The 19,771-nt window shown below is 45.1% G+C and overlaps 1 protein-coding gene across 4 annotated transcripts in view; it reads right to left on the bottom strand.

The window, feature by feature from the left end:
* LOC142481323 (bridging integrator 3 homolog) overlaps nt 1-18,241 on the bottom strand; it is a 28,225-nt gene extending 9,984 nt beyond the window's left edge. For 2 of the 4 annotated variants that reach the window (XM_075582789.1, XM_075582790.1), the window contains exons 1-2: nt 2,133-2,320; nt 1,030-1,075 (exon numbers count right to left, since the gene is read on the bottom strand). In XM_075582789.1, the coding sequence (XP_075438904.1) occupies nt 1,030-1,075; nt 2,133-2,305 (219 nt within the window). In that variant the 5' untranslated portion in view covers nt 2,306-2,320. Of the gene's footprint in view, nt 1-1,029; nt 1,076-2,132; nt 2,321-6,638; nt 6,689-18,119 lie in introns of those variants that run through there. The other 2 variants (XM_075582791.1, XM_075582792.1) reach the window with 2 other exon arrangements.
* Nucleotides 18,242-19,771: the final 1,530 nt, after the last annotated feature.

The raw sequence follows: 19,771 nt of genomic DNA, 5'->3' as shown, positions 1-19,771 counted from the left end.
AACCCCAGAGAAGAGGGCTGGATGAAAGCAAGAGCGGGATAAACACAGTAAATACTACTCTATATTCCGGGATATGAACCTTTCCACGAGAAGCCCCTCAAAACAAAAATGAGTCTTAAGAATTTGCAACTAATATTTAAATATACAAATCACCAAGATGTGGCCAACTAGACGTGTCACTAACATTTGGTCTTGAGTGGGACAGAACTTTTAATAGCACAAATGTCCTATTAAAAAGGGCATGGAGTCACGGTCAACGCAGTGAAATTCTGCAGATGTCAGGATGTTTGCGGAGATCGTGAGAGTACCAGGATTTTTAGAAGTCTGCCTGGAACTCTGGGCCTGTGGGATAGAGTCCCTGATTGGCACGTCATCGCCCGCCCTCACCTCAGTGCATAGTGGAATATATGCCAATGATGTGGGCGCAGGGCAGCAACAGCTCAGACAATGAATCCTTTGTAAGGTATGGGAGGGAGATCCCAACACACAGAGCCCCTGACTTCCCCACACCCTCCATGCGAGGGACACAGCCAGAACACATACTGTAGCATTGCTACTGGCATCCTCCCAAACAATGTGGGGTGAGGGGGGTGGGGGGAAGATAAAGTGGACGGGGGAAGTTGGGACGGGTTGAGGTCTTTGTGCATTATAGCAGTGCCATCTACCATCCTACCAAAAGCCACACAGCTCAATCCTAGGTGCCCACTTACCATACTTATGTGGATGTGCCACTCACACCGCTTTCTCATCCCACTGATGACCGCTCCTTTGACAGTGAGACACTTGCCCAGTCATCGACCCGCTCTCCGACAGCCACTCACAGTTGCTGAATGTCTGACAATCACACGCACCCTCCAACTGTTACTCATAGCAGCGAGTCTCACTTCTAGCTGTCTTCTGACACTCAGACACACACACTTTTCTGACAGCAGTGACGGTCTACCTCCCAGTCAAACTATTTCTGACACTTATTCACGCACTCCGACAGTCACTCACAGCAGTCTCTCTGCCTACAAATCTAATACTTACAGTTTTGGAGACAACTAGCTTTTTTGGCCCAGCCTTGAATGGGTTCCTGCAACAACAACAAAAAGGGACGAGTTCTGTAACGGACTAAGCAGCCATATTTAAATCTCCCACCCAAAGTTGTATGACCCTACAACCAGCGTGGCAGTACAATGAGCTCTCCTCAATAATAGGAAAATGGTTATTTCTGTTACTTACACGGCACTGAGTAGAGATGACAAACAACTTTTATACACAGCACAGGTTCTGTCTGATGCACACAGCCAAACATGAGAGTTCTACACTGTGGGCAACAGCAGTGCCGACATCGCACATTTGGCTAAGGCTGGGGCAATGCCTGACACACACACACACACACACACAATTTATGCAGAGTGCAGGTACAGAGTTGTGCCAGCTTCACACTTCCAAACGCTCCCTTAAGTCAATGCCAGCATCAAAAAGACGGTTGTACGCTCATTGGGGGAAATCCCGATCAGTATGCGAGAGGCTGGCACAGCCCGCTCTATACCTGTGCTGTGCATAAATGCTAGGTCTGGCAGTGTGTGTGTAAATAAATATCTACCCAGCCAGAAGATTAACAGCACCAATTCTACGTTTAAACAATGTTGCAAATATAATAACAGATGTAGGGGGTGCATTCTGGCCCGGAGGTCACCACCAAGGCATCCAAACGCTTGACAAAGGGCTGTTGCTGTCAGGAACATTGCTCCTTCTGAACACCGGCTTTCAGTTGTGATACAATAAAGGGGTCTTCTGTTTTTGCATCAGAGTGTGTTGTTGACAGCTTTATTCATAATGTGAGTAAATGTGTGTGCTAGGCTGGCACTGCCGTTGCCCACGCTGTACGTGTGCTGTGTATTCATGTCATGGCGTTGCAGTGTGTTGTGCAGGTGAGGCTGGCACTGCCGCTGTAGCCGTGTATACGTCATGGTACAGCAGTGTGTGTGCGAAGGAGAGGTTGGTATTGCCGCTGCATGTCCGATTTGGCAGTGTGTGTAAATATTTGTATGTGTATTTGAGAAGCTGGCACTGCAGTGCTCTCCGGTAGCATAACAACTGTAGGTGCCTCAGCTCCCTCCCTGCACACAGAGCCCGTGCCAGACCTGAAGCCGGAAACTTCCGATTGTTTTATTCCTGGCTTCCTCTCCCCCTCCTTCCGTTTGTGCACGCAGCTCCTGGCATGGCCGGACACCCTGTAATTATAACCGGGTAATGGCTGCCCCTCTGACTGCGGCCTGGATGCCTTCCTGTCTATTGTCACAGCAGCTGAAGCCATGCCATACACAGGGGCCGTCACCCAGAGTCAACACATTCCCTGCCAGAGACCTGCAGAGTTTTGCATCATTAAACCCTTCCTTGTCAGAGCAACAGCTCCATTAACTCCTCCACTGCCAGGAGAAGCCTGCCGCGCTGGCCCTTTCCCCCACTCCAGTAGATGTTTTCCTTTTAAGTTCAGCGTTCAAAGGGCAGCGGTCTCCCAGCTCCTACAGACAGAATATGGTGTGAAGGCACAAATATACACACAGGCTGGTACTGCCCACCCGTTACTAAACACATTGTGACCATGGAGGTCCACACATCTATAGTATATAACACACACACACACACACACAGAGGGGGGGGAGAGTTCAGGGAGGAGAGCAGGAAGAGGTGAGGGGGCTGGACACACAGAGGTCTGACCACTAATGAATGGTTACAAACCTCATCAAGTCTGAACCGCAGTGTGTCTGAGACTACTCTACATGGCACCTGAGGGGAACCAGCGCCCGAGTGCCTTATTGTCCCAGCAGTTATGCTGTGCGGCTCCTCTGCATTTATTATTCAACCCCTTCAGTGCCAGAAAGGACTGCAACACATTGCGCAGCCAACTCCTGAGCACTTCACCGCCTTGGGAGAAAGACTGTGTGACTTTGCAGGGTGATACGATCCAAGGGTAGCCCAAATCAATAGCCTTTTTGCAATGGAAGAAGGGGGGGACATGATGTACAGATAAAGGCATTTAATAGTTGGCTTATTGCAGTGGCAGCTATGAGCGTTTAACTCAGAATATCACATGGCAGCAGCAGAGGAGGTGGGGGAGGGTGGGTGGGTTCATGAGCTGGTACCCACTGGAAGAAATGATGCAGTAACCATAGCAACAGCACATTGAAGAAAGAAAGAACAAAAAATAATGGATAAAACAGAGTGAGACTGGCTAAAAAATTAAATAAAGATGGAATAAGGATTTAAAAGAAACGAGAGAGAAGGATGTAGACGGAGTGAAAGGAGGTAGAAAAAAAACCTGAATAAAAGCGTGAGAAAATGAATTAAGATAGAAAGAAGGAACCAGAGAGGGTGGGGTAGAGGGGATTCACAGGATATTCTTGTCTCGGAGTAGTCATGTCACTCAGTGTCCCCTGGGTGAGCGGGCGGATCACATGACTGCTGCACAACTTGTCACAAGGTTTGTCACCTACAGAGTGAGTCATTTTGGAGGTGACGGTGACGCACCCAGTTGGCGTGACAGTCGTTTTGGACCCAGGAACACAAAATCCACCAATAGCAGATGGTCCAGCAAACATGTCACGGTCATGAGGTCACTTTGCTGCAACATAGAACTGACCCTTCAACCTGTTAAACACATCACGGTCATTGGGTGTACAAGAAGTGTGCCCAGCGGTGGCGGTGCAGGATCTGAACACCAGGCAACTAAGTCTTCCAAAACAGGCGAGTGCACTTTTAATTGAAACGCTGGCACGCACATCTTCTCTTTGCTGTTGTATTGATAACACATTAACACATTTGAGACCAGAACTGGTTTGCCAGGGGGGAAGGGTGGTGGTGGGGTGTGTGTACGTGTATATATTATATACATATATTTTTTTTATATATATATATATATATATATATATATATATATATATATATATATATACACACACACACACACACACACACACACACACACACACACACACACACACACACACACACACACACACACACACACACACACACACACACACACACACACACACACACACACACACGTGATCCCTTTCCCCGTCATCTTAAGACAAACGGTTCACGACTCGTGAATAACCCCCCCTTTCAAAGTTTCATTTCTCAGGCGGGATGTGCCAATACTGGCACGGGGAGACTCTGGCAGCAGAAGATAATTAAAAAGAAACATTAATTTTTTATAAAAAAAAGGTCGCACATGGCAACCGGCTTCTTGTCAGCCAATCGGAGAGAAGACGCGGCTGGACCGATTTTATGAGAGGGGTATATTTAGCAGGCCTGACTCACAGCTTGTTTACAGTACAGAACTCCAGATGGACTCGTGGAAAGCACAAACCACCTCAGGGAGTATATACTATTTTTTTAAGATATAAATTTCAGAGGATCGCTCCATAAACCACTTCGCTGCCAGATGGGCCCGATTGGTTCACGTGAAAGAGTTAAAAAGTGCCAATCCAGACAACAACCTCAAATATATGATACATATACACAGACATAAAAATACAAAACGGGATGTACTGTAATAAAACCTACTTCTCCCACAAAGGCAGAGATTGAACTTGGAATAAAGAAACTATACATTCAGCGTTCACAACAACACATCTACACATATTCAACAACCTGCACATAAGTGAATTAAAAAACAAACAAAGCAACAAGTGGGGAATAAGCAAGGTCACCAAAATGAGGCTGGTCATTGGTATAATATTAAATGACTTTAATGGGCATGACAGCCAAGATAAAAACAGCACAAGAATCCCCTGACACGTTTCCCACCTCTTAGGGTTTTCTAACCATTATATACAACCACGTCCACCACAGTTATTTGGAGCACACTTTTGGGAGCTTCTCTCCCTACTTTGTCAATTTACCTGGATGCGCAGGGGTTTGTATTTTTGGCAGATGTTTTGGGGTTGGGATATAGATATACATATATTTTCGCAATTTTTCTTTCCAAGACTGTTTTTTGCTATTTTTTTTATACAGTTGTGTGAAAAAGAAAGTACACCCTCTTTGAATTCTATGGTTTTACATATCAGGACATAATAACAATCATCTGTTCCTTAGCAGGTGTTAAAATTAGGTAAATACAACCTCAGATGAACAACAACACGTGACATATTACACCGTGTCATAATTTCACAAAAATAAAGCCAAAATGGAGAAGCCATGTGTGAAAAACTCAGTACACCCTTACTGCTTCCATAGGAGTTAAGATGCTAAATAGCAGACAGGTGCTGCTAATCAAATGCCCTTGATTAATTGATCATCAGCAAGTGTGACGACCTCTATAAAAGCCGAAGTTTTAGCAGTTTGCTGGTCTGGAGCATTCAGCTGTGTGTTAACACAATGCCAAGGAGGAAACACATCAGCAATGATCTTAGAGAAGCCATTGTTGCTGCCCATCAATCTGGGGAGGGTTATAAGGCCATTTCCAAACAATTTAAAAGTCCATCATTCTACAGTGACAAAGATTATTCAAAAGTGGAAAACATTCAAGACGGTTGCCAATCTTCCCACGAGAGGACGTCCCAGCAAATTCACCCCAAGGCCAGACCGTGCAATGCTCAGAGAAATTGCACAAAACCCAAGAGTTACATCTCAGACTCTACAGGCCTCAGTTAGCATGTTAAATGTTAAGGTTCATGACAGTACAATTAGAAAAAGACTGAACCAGTATGGTTTGTTTAGAAGGGTTGCCAGGAGAAAGCCTCTTCTCTCTAAAAAGAACATGGCATCACGGCTTAGGTTTGCAAAGTTGCATCTGAAAAAACCACAAGACTTCTGGAACAATGTCCTTTGGACAGACGAGACCAAAGTGGAGATGTTTGGCCATAATGCACAGTGCCACGTTTGGCGAAAACCAAACAGAGCATATCAGCACACACACCTCATACCAACTGTCAAGCACGGTGGTAAAGGGGTGATGATTTGGGATTGTTTTGCAGCCACAGGACCTGGGAACCTTGCAGTCATTGAGTCGACCATGAACTCCTCTGTATACCAAAGTATTCTAGAGTCAAATGTGAGCCCATCTGTCCGACAGCTAAAGCTTGGACGAAATTGGGTCATGCAACAGGACAATGATCCCAAGCCCACCAGCAAATCTACAACAGAATGGCTGAAAAAGAAAAGAATCAAGGGGTTGCAATGGCCCAGTCAAAGTCCAGACCTCAACCTGATTCAAATGCTGTGGCTGGACCTTAAGAGAGCTGTGCATAAACAAATGCCCACAAACCTCAATGAAGCAACGTTGTAAAGAAGAGTGGGCCAAAATTCCTCCACAACGATGTGAGAGAGTGATAAAGTCATAGAGAAAACGATTACTTCAAGTTATTGCTGCTAAAGGTGGTTCTACAAGCTATTAACTCATAAGGTATAATTAATTTTTCACAGTTCTTGAAGATGGAAATCGCGCTCGTCTGGGATCCTAAGGGAGATTCCTCTGGAAGGTCTCCTCTCCCGCTGCTCCCTCTCCCTCCGGTGATCAGACGGCCAGATACAGTCCAAAATGCAAAAAAGAGATGGGAGGTGGAGCGCAGAGAAAGAAAAAACCAGGGTGAGATAGGTTCAATTTATTACAACAACAGAAGCACAGAATTACTTACAATTAGTAAAACAGCAGCATGTAGATACTCCCACAGGAATCTGATCTGCAACTATTTGGTTACCCCCGTCCTGACTGCAACACACTGCTTCAGTCACACAGGGTCCCTGACCCGGAACCGGAAGTGTAGCGACCGAGCAAAAGGCGGGCTCTCTCTAGCCGTGGCAAGGGCTACAGCAATAGCAACAGCCACTCAAGACTCACGGGGGAATACCAGCAAAAAACAGAAAATAGGGAGATTCTACTGTGCTAAAGATGCACTCCTACCCAGGAGTGCAACATAAAAGTATTGAAACAACCCTCAGGGTTTCTGTTTTTTGCTGGTATTCCCCCGTGAGTCTTGAGTGGCTGTTGCTATTGCTGTAGCCCTTGCCATGGCTAGAGAGAGCCCGCCTTTTGCTCGGTCGCTACACTTCCGGTTCCGGGTCAGGGACCCTGTGTGACTGAAGCAGTGTGTTGCAGTCAGGACGGGGGTAACCAAATAGTTGCAGATCAGATTCCTGTGGGAGTATCTACATGCTGCTGTTTTACTAATTGTAAGTAATTCTGTGCTTCTGTTGTTGTAATAAATTGAACCTTTCTCTGCGCTCCACCTCCCATCTCTTTTTTATAATTAATTTTTCACACATGGCTTCTCCACTTTGGCTTTATTTTTGTTAAATAAATCATGACACGGTGTAATACGTCATGTGTTGTTGTTCATCTGAGGTTGTATTTACCTAATTTTAAGACCTGCTAAGGAACAGATGATTGTTATGCCCTGATATGTAAAACCATAGAATTCAAAGAGGGTGTACTTTCTTTTTCACACAACTGTATAATGTATAACCCTGTTCTACTGTACTATGTATCCATGTATCTATCATAACTTTGTGTCCAGGACATACTTGAAAACGAAAGGTAAATCTTAAATGTATTACTTCCTGGTAAAACATTTTATAAAAAATAATAATTTTGCCACAAGTCCTGAAAACACATCCAACAAAACAAGACAGACCTAAGTAAGAAGGTGGGACTCCATATGAATCTCATCAAAATCCAAAAAAAAGTGTTAAAAAAAAGTCAAAAGATCAAAATAAATAGAATAAAACTAGAAGTTAAATACTGACTACATTGGCCAGCAATTATCAATGAATGGGAACCTTTCGAATGAAAAATCAATAGGAGAATGAAGACCCTAAATACGCTAATTCAGAAACTTCAGACAATTCAATGGCTGGGGCCATGGTGCCTTTGCCCACGCGGAGGCTGTGAAGTCACCCACGTGAAGCAGATGCTTTCCCTGGCCATGGTGGACGGGCCTTGGGGGGAGTTCCTAGGGGCGTCACGGAGCTGGTGCGCCCTCATTGGACGAACCGCTCACGTGATCGCCCTGTCGCACAAATAAATCAGTTTCAACTTTCTTGTGCAACGCGCGCCCCCTCCCATATCATGGACACGATCACTGCCTTAAGGCAGTCTGATCACTCAGCGTGCGGACGCCTCCGCACGGTCTGCGGCATCATGGCCCCAGCCAAAGAAGTATGCTGGGTATTGCCTGAAGAGACAGGAAAAAGAATACATTGGTTTGGATGCAAACAAACAAGTCTGACCTCATCACAAGGGTGAAGTTGACCGGGCAGTTGACCGGACATATCACAAGAAGAAAAGACCAACTTGACTTGATTCCAAGAGTTATCAAAAGAGAAAAATGTATGACCAAAAGAAAGATGAAATTAGGAAATTTGTTGAAGCAATATGAGGAAAAGAGAGGCTTTCAACCTCTGTACCTAGAAGTTCAGCAGTAAATCGACAAGGGCTGAAGATGATATAAATAGATATATGCACAAACACATGGGAATACAATTACTGTAATGATCGTGAGAAGGGGGGGGGATTTATGCCCCTTCTACTGCAGGGTAGGAACACCTTTTGCTAAAAATGTAAAAAGGCTCTTCCTTGCTGAGACACCCAGGTATAGATTCAGCCAAGCTCTATAGTCTTTCCAATGACGCGCGACGATCCCCAGGTGCGTGGCAAGTCTCTCCTCCCTGCCTTGTTGCCTTGTTGCCTGCAGCCTATCCCAGCTCAGCCGGGGCCACGCCTCTGCCCTGCCCCCCGTCCCCATTGGTCTGCCCTGTCTGTAAATACTTCCTGCTTCCTCCCATGCTTTGCTCAGCATAATCCTATGTAGCCTCGTGAAGCTCACTTCTGTTGTGCAGTGTTCTGTTTACATTTGCAGTTAACCTCTTGTGTACCGACTCTGCTTGTTTGTGGACCCTTCTGGATTTTGGACATACCCTTGACTACGGCGATCTCTCGTACCCTTGAACACGGCATACGGACTCGGACTACGCTGCTCTCTACAATCCCAGACCACGGCTTACGGACCCCTACTATCCTGTCTTCTCCAATCCAAGAACTCAGCAAGCATACCACATCTCCTACACGCTCCAACCCAGACCCGGCTACGCTAAACTATCCGCCTTCCAGGCACGCCTCCGCTGCTGCTGGTGTGTACTGTTATACCTTCCCACCTCAGTGCCGGGGTCTTGTCTTGTTTGTGGGCTGCGCGAGCGTTACACCCAATAAGTAATGTTGAAAAAATGTGGTTAGTTAAGACCACATAGCTGCCTTGCATATATATCCTCTGATAAAGCGAGAGCTTTTTTGGCCCAAGAGGTTGCTATGGCCGTTGTGAAATGTGCCTTAACCACCATTGGACATTGCAGATGTTTTATCTGTACAGGCTAGTTGGATACACAGCTTAAGCCATCTTGCAGTAGAAGAAATTGAAACATAACCTGTTCTGTTTCCATAGAAAAAGTATATATGTCTGATTTTCTGTAATTCTGGCTTAAAAGTATGAGCCCAAAGCCTGTGGGCAAAATAAAGGGACAACAATGTTTTGGTTCATGGCCATAATTTGAACCTTAAAAATGGAGTTAAGGCCAAAGCTAAGACCCCCTGTCATATCCCCTTTGTAAAAGCTCTAACACATTAGTAGACTTGATTTTTGCTGGATCTAGGCATTGCGTGTTACAAAAGTTGAAAACAAATGCCCAGTCTTTATGATATATCCTTGAATGTTGATTGCTTCATTAGCACAGAGTATCGTTCGGACTACGCAATTTCAGAAACCACTTGTTAATATATCAACTCTCAAAATGGGGTTGTAATTATAGCCTCTACTCTTTCAAACCTGATCTTTGATGGAACCCTCAAATTCATGAGTACAGAGAAAAATATACACCAGTGGAAATCCAACTGACATTGCTTCTGTATATGTTATTTATTTATTAAATGTTTTACCAGGAAGTAATACATTGAGAGTTACCTCTCGTTTTCAAGTATGTCCTGGGCACAGAGTTAAGACAAATAATACATGTTTACAAATACAGTTACATAATGAGCAGGGTATACATTATATACAAGACATTGCATGCACAGTTAAAGATAATTTGTATTATGGGCGTATGAAACAATTACAGACCACATTAAAATCTGAGACAGCCTTAGATTTGAAAGAACTTAAACTGGTGGTGGCTGTAAGAGTCTCCGGTAGGTTGTTCCAGTTTTGGGGTGCACGGTAAGAGAAGGAGGAGCGGCCGGATACTTTGTTGAGCCATGGGGCCATGAACAGTCTTTTGGCCTTCAGGTTGAAATTTAGGGAGCACAGACTTTGAGTTTTGCATTTGCCCTTGTTGCCATGTCTATTGCAGATAACCCCCATCTGGAGATCACGTGGAGATCTTTAGAAACCATTCAAGGATGAATTCTGCAACGGCTTAAGGAATCTGCAGAGATATTCGATTTCCCTGCGACTTGAAGAGCTATAATGTCTGGAATATAAGCCTCTGGATTCTTGACACTTCTCTCAACGCCTGTGAACTCCGTGTACTGCCTTGTTTGTTCAAGTAAGTCACTGCTGTGGCATTGACTGAAATAATTTGGAGGACCGTCGCTTTTAGGAGAGAAGAAAAGAGAGTTATTTCCCTAATCGCCAAGAAGTTTACTGGGAAAGAGATCTCTGTTGCAGACCACTTTATTGGACAACGGATTCCTCGCAGAAGAGCACGCCATCCTTGAAAACTGACATCGGTTCACCGTGTTCTATGTCACAATCGTTAGATCTCTGCCTCTTCTGAGATTCCCACCATATTAAACTTTCCCGAAACAAGATACATTAATCCACTTGCGAATGATTGAGGATTCTTGTTCCAAGCTTTTAGAAAATTGGTTCGGAGCAGCACGAGATGATATGCTTCCATGGACGAAGTGAATAGGCCTTGTAACCTTAAACACTGGCCTGCTGAAGCTGAATAGCATAATCAGTCTCTTCGTTGCAGCAGCAATCCAGAGGGCTTTATCGAAGGGAAAAAATAGCTTGCCTACTTTTGAATCTAATTGTATTCCCAGGAACCACAGCCTCACCGAAGGGTGCAGTTAACCGTTTTTTTTATATTTATGAGCCATCCGTGGTTTTGTAGTGTAAACAAAACAGCTTTCACATGTAGCCTTGTCTCTGAAAAAAATGGCGCTTGGGTGGCTGTGTAACATTTTAAGTATCACAGATTAAGCGTCTTTGGAGTTAAAATTGTAGTTCTCTGGATGTTTTCTATATCTTCAAGCACAGATGCATACTGAATATCTGGACTAACATTCAGATTAATTTCTTCAAACAGGTATATCTCTTTGAGTTGAATTCTTCAATCAATTTAACCCCAATTGCAACATAACTTATCAAATTAACATCTCCTTGGTATGTCTAAATAGATTAGGCAAACCCCTCAATTATTACTCATGTGAACCTGTTTAGAGTATTTAAATCAGTCTATCTTGGCTGTGTAACATCTTAAGTGTCACATATGAAGTGTCTGCGGAGCTAAAATTGGAGGTGAAGATTACAAGAGGATTTTCACTTCACGAACAACCCTGCAATTGTGAGAACTTGGCGTTCTAAATGGTCGGACAATTTTGACACATCTAGAGACACTTTCTAACCTGCGGTTTAATCTTCTGTGCTACACTGCCCTCTCAGGCCTCATTTATACACATGCTCTTTCAACGCATACGCTTCATATTCTTCAGTACCTGGGAACTCTTCTCCTACATCTCTATCCCTGCATCTCATTATGACCTTCCTATTGCTTTTCCTGTTTGCCGTTTCTTCACTCCTTTGTAAACATTTCTTTTCTCTCCAACTTCCCCACTCTCCTATTCACATTTCTTCATCTCTCCTCCCCTCCACAATGCATCACTATTTACACACCTCTTTTCCAACAACTTCTACACCCCTCAATAAAAAGCACCCCCACAAATCTTCTATTCATCTCTCTCTACTACTCCTCCTTGCGGCTGGGGATCTCTCCCCTAAATCATGGACCCAGCCATATAAACAACTGCTCTCACCCACCTCTTTCCCTTATAATGGTGCTAACTCATCTAAAATTTACTACCGACCAATCTTAAAAAAAACCAAAAAAAAAAAACCTCTTAAATGAAGCATCCCAATAGCCTGGACTCGTGGCTACTGTGCCACACCCACAGACACGCCTAATAACCATTGTTGCCAAGCACTGCCATCTGCTGCACTTATTCCCTCCCCTGCGGTCTCTAAGTCTCCCAACATTCCACTTAGAATCTAAGTCTTACATTGTAAACTCTCCAGGGCAGGGATTTCCTTTCCTATTGTCGGACTTTGCTGCCCGTATTGTATTATAATTCCCTGTACTGTATCGGCTTTGTAAAGCGGGGAGTAGTACACTGTCAGCACTATAAATAAAGATACACATATCAATAAGATATGGAAGTTACTAGCCAATTTTCTGACATGAGCAACAGAACTGCCAGTTTTGTGTGACCCCCAGACTTTGCAAAGGATCTTTGTGAGTGAGAAAAGTATATCCATTGCCGTTCTGTTATTCTTGGGACTTTGATTCATGTATTGCAGTCAGTGCAATGCTTTGTGACTGCACCTTGGGCATCGAGTTAGTCTTGTTTATTGAGACCAACGTGTTCTGGACTTTATCTTCTCATGTATGGATCCCGGAGGACATTGAGGGTAAACTCGCTTCGGCAGCACCCTCTCCCTAGGAGTTTTCCCCGTACCCTGTAATGGTAAAGTATTGCTTGTACCTGTTGTACTGTGTGTGTTTTGCCGTTAGCTCCGGCTAAATAAACTCCAGTTTATTAAACCACTTGCGTTCTGTCTAGTGCTTGTACAATCACTGGTAGTCTAATCAACCCTGATTGTGACAGATCGTTTCTGGTGGTAGCTGTGGGATCACTAGGCTCAGGGCTGAAATACTTCTACGCAGTAGAGAAATGCCCGGGTTTCATACTTTGAGACCTCAGAACCAAGATTTACAGCAAACCCGTAATGGGTACATGCAATGCCTTTTGGTGTCCCAATTCAGTTAGCTTAGTCGACTGAACGAAGGAGAAGATGGCTACCCGGTTCTGTGGTAGGATAAGCCGACAAGAGTTAGGTAAACCCTTAACAAGGATGGAGGGTACATGGTCACCAGATTTACTCATACTCATTTGCACACATTTTGTATCTGGACCGCATCCCCCATCTCATATGATTCAGCATAGATATTTTTATTGCATCGGTTCTGCTTCAGCTGTGTAGAACTAATTCGGGACTTTCAGTTTCGTGACTCTTTAAACCCATAACCAATTGAGCGGCAAACCAGAGCGGAGCAGTTACGGCCCCTACAGCAGACCCACAAGACCCGCGTTGAGCAAGCAGCCCAGTTTACCCACTACCTACGTCACTGGGTAGATGGCAGTATTGTCAGCACGTTAAAAAAAAAAAAATACCTCATGGACCTCATTGTGAAGGATCAATTCCTGTTCCGATGCCTGCCAGAAATCAGTGTGTGTTGTGGACCACAGGCCGGAGAATGCCAAAAAATCTGCAAAGGATGGCAGATGAGCTTGTCCACATTTCCACTGCCGACCACAACACCATCCAAACCAGACATACGAGGTAACTGCCCAGAGGAGATGAGACGGTCGGACTCCCCCGCCCACATTAAGAAACCCCCTGCCACCCACAGCACCTTATCCCCAGCAGTATATCCATGAACGGAAATGTTATCTCTGCAACCGGACCCATTATATTCGGGCCGATTGCCCCAACGCAAGTAGACCTATCCCACGCAAAGGGCCACGTCCCCGAGCTTCCCGCTCCAACTATATTGGAGTTGCATCCACAGAGAGAGGGATCTTGTGATCCAGAAGGTGCAGCAAACAACCACCTATTCTGATCCAGAGCCCGTGTACCACATCTCTGCAATCGGAATGGAGCACCAGAAGAAGACCTGTCTTCGCCCAGTAACAGTGGGTACACAAAGGCTGCCGGGTTGTTAAGACTCCAGAGCCTCTCTCAACGTAGTCCGCCCATCACCCGGAGGATATCCTCCAAGGGGAAGAATGGAGGGTGAAAATGGTCAATGGTGCTCCCTTTCACATCCCAGTAGCCCGTGTCTTTCTGGAATGGGAAGCGGACAGAATAAACTGAGATGTGGGTATTTTACCGGGACTGGAGAATGATGTGCTTATTGGCAACAACCTGGGGCAGCTTGTTTGTCATTTTGACTCCGGTCACATCGCCCCAGTCACATGCAGCCCAAAATAGACTGCTAACAGCCAGGCTGGACGTTGTTACCCCCGACCCAGGAGCTGTTACCCACTTTGCTCCATCACCTACTGAGGCTAAACACAAACTCAGAGATACAGATGCCTAATGGCATCAAACGAAGCACAGAAAGCAAAATTATGCTTCGTTTTGGCCATAGCTTTTATAGGCTGGTACAGAAGTCCCAGACTCCAGTTTATGATCAGGTGAGGCAAATGGAGCTAACATAATAGCGGTTCTGGAAGCAGAGTACACTGACTAACAATGGGATCCAGGGGGCCTGGATTCTCCCAGCGCTCACTCCTGTGCTGGAGGTACTTTCCGGATGTGACGCAATCCGCATTCACCCGGCTTGCAGCTGTGTGAGCGGCATAACAAGAGCACCCGAGAGGGACATCCACCCCAAACCCAGGTAGGACAAAAAATAAATAACAGAGTGTCTCAGGAAGGAGCTGTTTAACATTTTTGGCAAAAGGCGATCTTACCTCGCAGTAGGAGTGTCATAAATCCCCATCATTTGCCCAGTCATGGGGCATTAAATGAAGATAGAATATGAGAATTAGGCACAGTTAAGTAACACTGCAAAAGGAAGTTATTCAGGAATAGCAATAAGGCACTGATGTGTTGGATTCATGACCAGAGGATGGAAGTGTATAGAGATACTCGGCATCAGAATACAGTGCAGCATGCTCATTATTAACAGGTTACTCCTCTCTCTCCCTCCACACTGAAAGACTTAACAGGGTGAGTCAGGATCAGGGTGAAGGAGGGAGTTATGTGCGGATGAATTTTGTTTTCTGGATATCTTTGGCTGTATTTTATATTTTTCAGCTTGCGTTGGAGACTGGCCAGAAATATATCCCAAGAAATGTCTGTGTGTGCTGGGCTTAATAACCCCTGCATTGCCAAGGAAGCACACAGCAAACTGCGAGTGTGTGTATACATATACGAATGACATTTACACAGCAAGATATACATTTGCCAGATTATGATGTCAACCATGAGCACATGCCTTCACAATAGTTGTGTGTGTAAATCAGAAGAGACAGAAGAAGAGACAGACGACGAGACAGAAGAAGAGACAAAGAGACAGACAAAGAGACAGGCAGACAGACAGAGAAAGAGACAGGCAGACAGACAGAGAAAGGCCTCGGGCATGGTCAGCCCGTGCTGAAGCGTGCTGCTGCTCGGAACGGAGCCCCTGCAGGCGCAATGAGAGCGGCTTGGGACTCGCGCACGCTTCCGCACGCTTGCGAAAGCGTGTGTCTCACACAGTTTTCAAATTTGGTGCTCGCCGGAGCGCAGGGCCGGTCACGTGAGCGGTTCGCCCAATGAGGGCGAACCAGCTCCGTGACGTCACTGGCCCGCCCCCAGACCCGCCCACGACACGCCCACAGATGGCTCGCTGTGTAAGGCCAGGGAAAGCACCGCTTTCCCTGAGCCTCAGCGCGCCTCCGCACTGTTTTGGGCACTATGTCCCAGGCCAAAGAGACAGGCAGACAGACAGACAGAAAAAGGGACAGGCAGACAGAGACAGACACAGCTAGACACAGCTAGACACAGAGGAGGGGGAGAGAGGGAGAGAGAGACGGACACAGCTATGGATGGAGGAGAGAGAGAGACACACAGAGAGAGACAGATGGACACAGCTAGGGATGGAGGGAGAGAGACGGACACAGCTAGGGATAGAGGAGGGAGGGAGAGGGACAGACACATCTAGGGATGGAGGAGAGAGAGAGGGACAGAGAGAGACCTAGAAAACGGGGACCGGAGAGACAAAGCGCTAAAGACAGGACCCAAGAAACACACAAGTGTAAAAGTAAAATACATAAAGTGAGGACAGATAGAAAGAACAGGAAGGGAATAAGAAAGTAGGAAATAGAAATAGATGCAAGGAAGAGTTTTTTTTGGTTTTTTTAAAGTGACGTTGTAACAGGGACTTATCACTGTTAGAAAAACTTGCCTCTAATCCAGCAGTGTGCTGGTTAATTGCACACCAGCAATTAACCAGACTCCACCTGGCTGATTAGGACTGTCAGAAAAAGCCTGTTCTGAGAAACAGGAAGGAGATTCCTTAGCTCACAAGGGAGCTGACCAAGGAAAAGAAAGACTGCAGAGATTTCCTTAGCCCACAACGGGGCTGACCTAAGGAAAAGAGGGGTCTAGATTGCATTCGCAAGACTAGGGGACAAGACTTCTATACCAGGACACAGAGTGTCATAGCACCCAAGAATGCTAACCCAGGAGAACAGAAAGGCCTTCCCGTACAGAAACCCCAGATACAGATAAAGAGACTTTCTTTTTGGAGAGGAGAGAGAGAAAAGAGCGAAAGAGAGAAATTTGGGGTGGTAAGCAGCTTAGCTACCCACCCAGTTAGATAGGGCTGAAGTAAAATGTGTAGTGATTTCTCCAAAGTGGAGTAAGTTTTTCTTTTATGTTTTGGGTTTACCGTGTTTAAAGGAACAGGTGCAATAAAGCCTTATTTTAATTTCATCTTTAAAACGGTCTCCATTGCATACCTCTGCACACATTTCTTACAGACGTCATGATATTAATATACACACATAATTAAAACTAATAGGTTATCATTCCAAACCACTAAATGCCACAGTAATGACAGGATACAATCCTACAGGCCAATACTGATGTACTTCTAGGGCTCACATCCCTTCCTATTCTCAGACGTGTACAATTTGTTATCTGTTCAACTGCTTGGTCATAAACTACACATATGGGGCGGTTGGGATGTTTGCGAAGCTTGGTGAGGGGACATGTGCGGGAAGTCGGCTCTTACCTTCTCTGACGTTATCTCCTCAGCGTCCCGCCATCATGGCTCCGCGACGTCAAATGGTGTCACAATGCAATGACAACGTTATGTCCCGTTGTCATAGCAACATGACACCGCATTGCGACGTCGTCGAGCCATGGATGATGGAGCCCTGCAAGAGGATATGCCGTCAGAGAAGGTAAGAAACTGTTACAGAGGCCCAGCGTTCTCCTCTGGCAATTAGTCTAATTGTTGTGGGGGAAGAGTACGGGGCTTCTGTAAGCGTGGGGCTCGGTGAACAGGCACAGACATGAGAGAGAGAGATGGCAGACATGTAACAGTCATTAAATGCCTGGGGTCTCTGTACAAGATAGACCACACACACTACTATTTTTGTGCAGTCACACAAGGAGAACGAATTTCAGACCTTTTTTTTGTAGGGGGGGGGGGAGCTAAGAAAGTCCATGGACAGTATAAAATGATTAGGATCAGATACTAATAGGGAGAAATCAGCACTTCTCCTGTCCTTTATGTAATGCTGTATTTAATGTCATTTAGATATAAATTATGTCTTGGCATAAGGTCATGACACCTTATGCCCTAAAAATATATATACACATACAATATATATATATATATATATATATATATATATATATATATATATATATATATACACACACACACACACGTACGTACATACATTATATATATATATATATATATACATACACATACATAGTAATTTTGGTGCACTGCCATATAATATTAATATATATAGACAACAATAAATATAACTAGCATAATATGAAATGCTATTATATACAGGAGGGTCAATATAAGCTATTTACGAGCATTGAAGGCACTTGTTCAATTTTATTTAAACGGTAGCAGAATAAACATGCAGTTTTACCCTAATATGCCTAATAATCTGGTAGAAAATCATTGGCGAGAGAGATGGAAGAGGTTATAAAGCCGCTGCCAAGTAAATACAATGTATTTTATATCATAATGAGATATATATATCGTAGAAATGTATAAAACTAATAATAATTATTATACTGAACAGAAACTCCAGGTCTCCTCACCAGCTCATCTTCCCCCCGGTCGTATTGCAGGTTTCCCTCCGGTTCTCCTTTCACAGTATTTTCTCGTCCCTCACACTTCCGGGTTCTATCGGTCTCCAGGATGTCCTGGCGCATAGCAACGCCCAAGCCGGCAGTGACGGCCCAAGTGGCTCTTTTCCCACCAATGGCGAGAAGCGGTGCTAGACGCGAGCAGGACCCCGTTTCCATAGCAACACAGCAAGCTCTCGACGGCTATAAATTCATGTTGCGCATGCGCTGTGATAGTAGCCCTTCCGTAACCAGGCTCATGGTCCTTTGACGTCAACTCCGTGTCCTTTAAACCTGCAGTCATGATAAAGTTATTCTGATTAATGATGAAATTGGAATAACACTCAATATGAGTGCACATTATTCTAAGGAATATTGCATACTGTCCAATATTTTTTTTTCTAACTAACAGTACAGCTTTTCACACGATAACCCGTATTATAGAGAGGTTAATAATAATAATATGTTCTCATATAGCGCTGCTAGTTTATGTAGCGCTTTACAGAGACTTTGGAGCTTACAATCTATGCTTTTGGTGCACAAAAGGAGACACAAGGAGTCAACAGCCAGAATTGAAAAAGGTTCCCCTGCTTCAAACTCAGTGCTAGTCAGTGTCTTTACTCACTGAGCTACTCCTTCACAAATATATTTTTTTTAATGATATATATAGCCATGCATAATAATGGTATATTGCTTTCCTCTCTGTTGGCAGTAAGTCCTGGTAAGAACAGGTATGCCAGCAGTAGTTATGGAGGTTTTCCCTCACACCCTGGTGACGTGCCCTATGTATGGAGGGGAGTGGCTGTATGCTCTGAGTCCCTGGATAGTGACATCAGGGATACGCCTGCCTCCTGAAGTATATAAGGCACAACACAGTTAGTTACAGTGTGTTCTAGCAGCTGTGGAAAGCTGTTGGGAAGTTGTATTTTCCTGCATAAGGGATTGTAGGAACACTTTGTGACCCTAGTGACGTAACTAGAGGTCCAGGTTGACCAATCAGCCTGTCTGAGCCACTCTGTGTCCAGGGACCTGGCGCAGAGAGGATCTCCCTAGGAGAAGAGGGAATCCCACTTCAATTTAGGAGGGCGTACCTTGGCGTGCCTGGCTAGAGCCGGCAGCTGCATGGGGCAGTCTGCTACATCACCGTCTACAATAAAGATGACCTTGTTAACGATACCCCCACTGTGTGAGTGTGAAGTTACTCCGCAGTGGATGGCACCAACCAGAAGGAGTTCCTCACCAGGACCATCTCCCTGCGGAAGCATAGACCCTGATGAGGTGGAGGCGCTGCACATGATGTAAGTTGAACTCGCACCCACTACCTCAGATACCTGTCCTGCTGGAAATCCCCTACTAACATCAAGCGGGAGACTCAGGAGTTCTGTTGCCTACAGGTGCACCACCAAACACACACGTAATGGGGGGGGTTGGTTATTAGAGTACCCGGGCCAATGTGAGATTGGGGGGGGGGGAAACCCATTACAATTGGAGGTGCTGCTGAGAGATATATATCTGCCAACAGGACAGGCTTTTGCTAGGCTCACGCTAGGAAACAGGGAAAGTGTATGCTGCCACTTTGTGCTGTGTTGGGATGGAACCGCAGGGATACCCTGGGAACCTGAGAG

The sequence above is a fragment of the Ascaphus truei genome, unplaced genomic scaffold (assembly GCF_040206685.1).
Source record: "Ascaphus truei isolate aAscTru1 unplaced genomic scaffold, aAscTru1.hap1 HAP1_SCAFFOLD_2519, whole genome shotgun sequence".
Classification (NCBI taxonomy): Eukaryota; Metazoa; Chordata; class Amphibia; order Anura; family Ascaphidae; genus Ascaphus; species Ascaphus truei.
The sequence above is the reverse complement of the archived record's forward strand: the minus strand, read 5'-3'. Positions and strand labels throughout refer to the sequence as shown.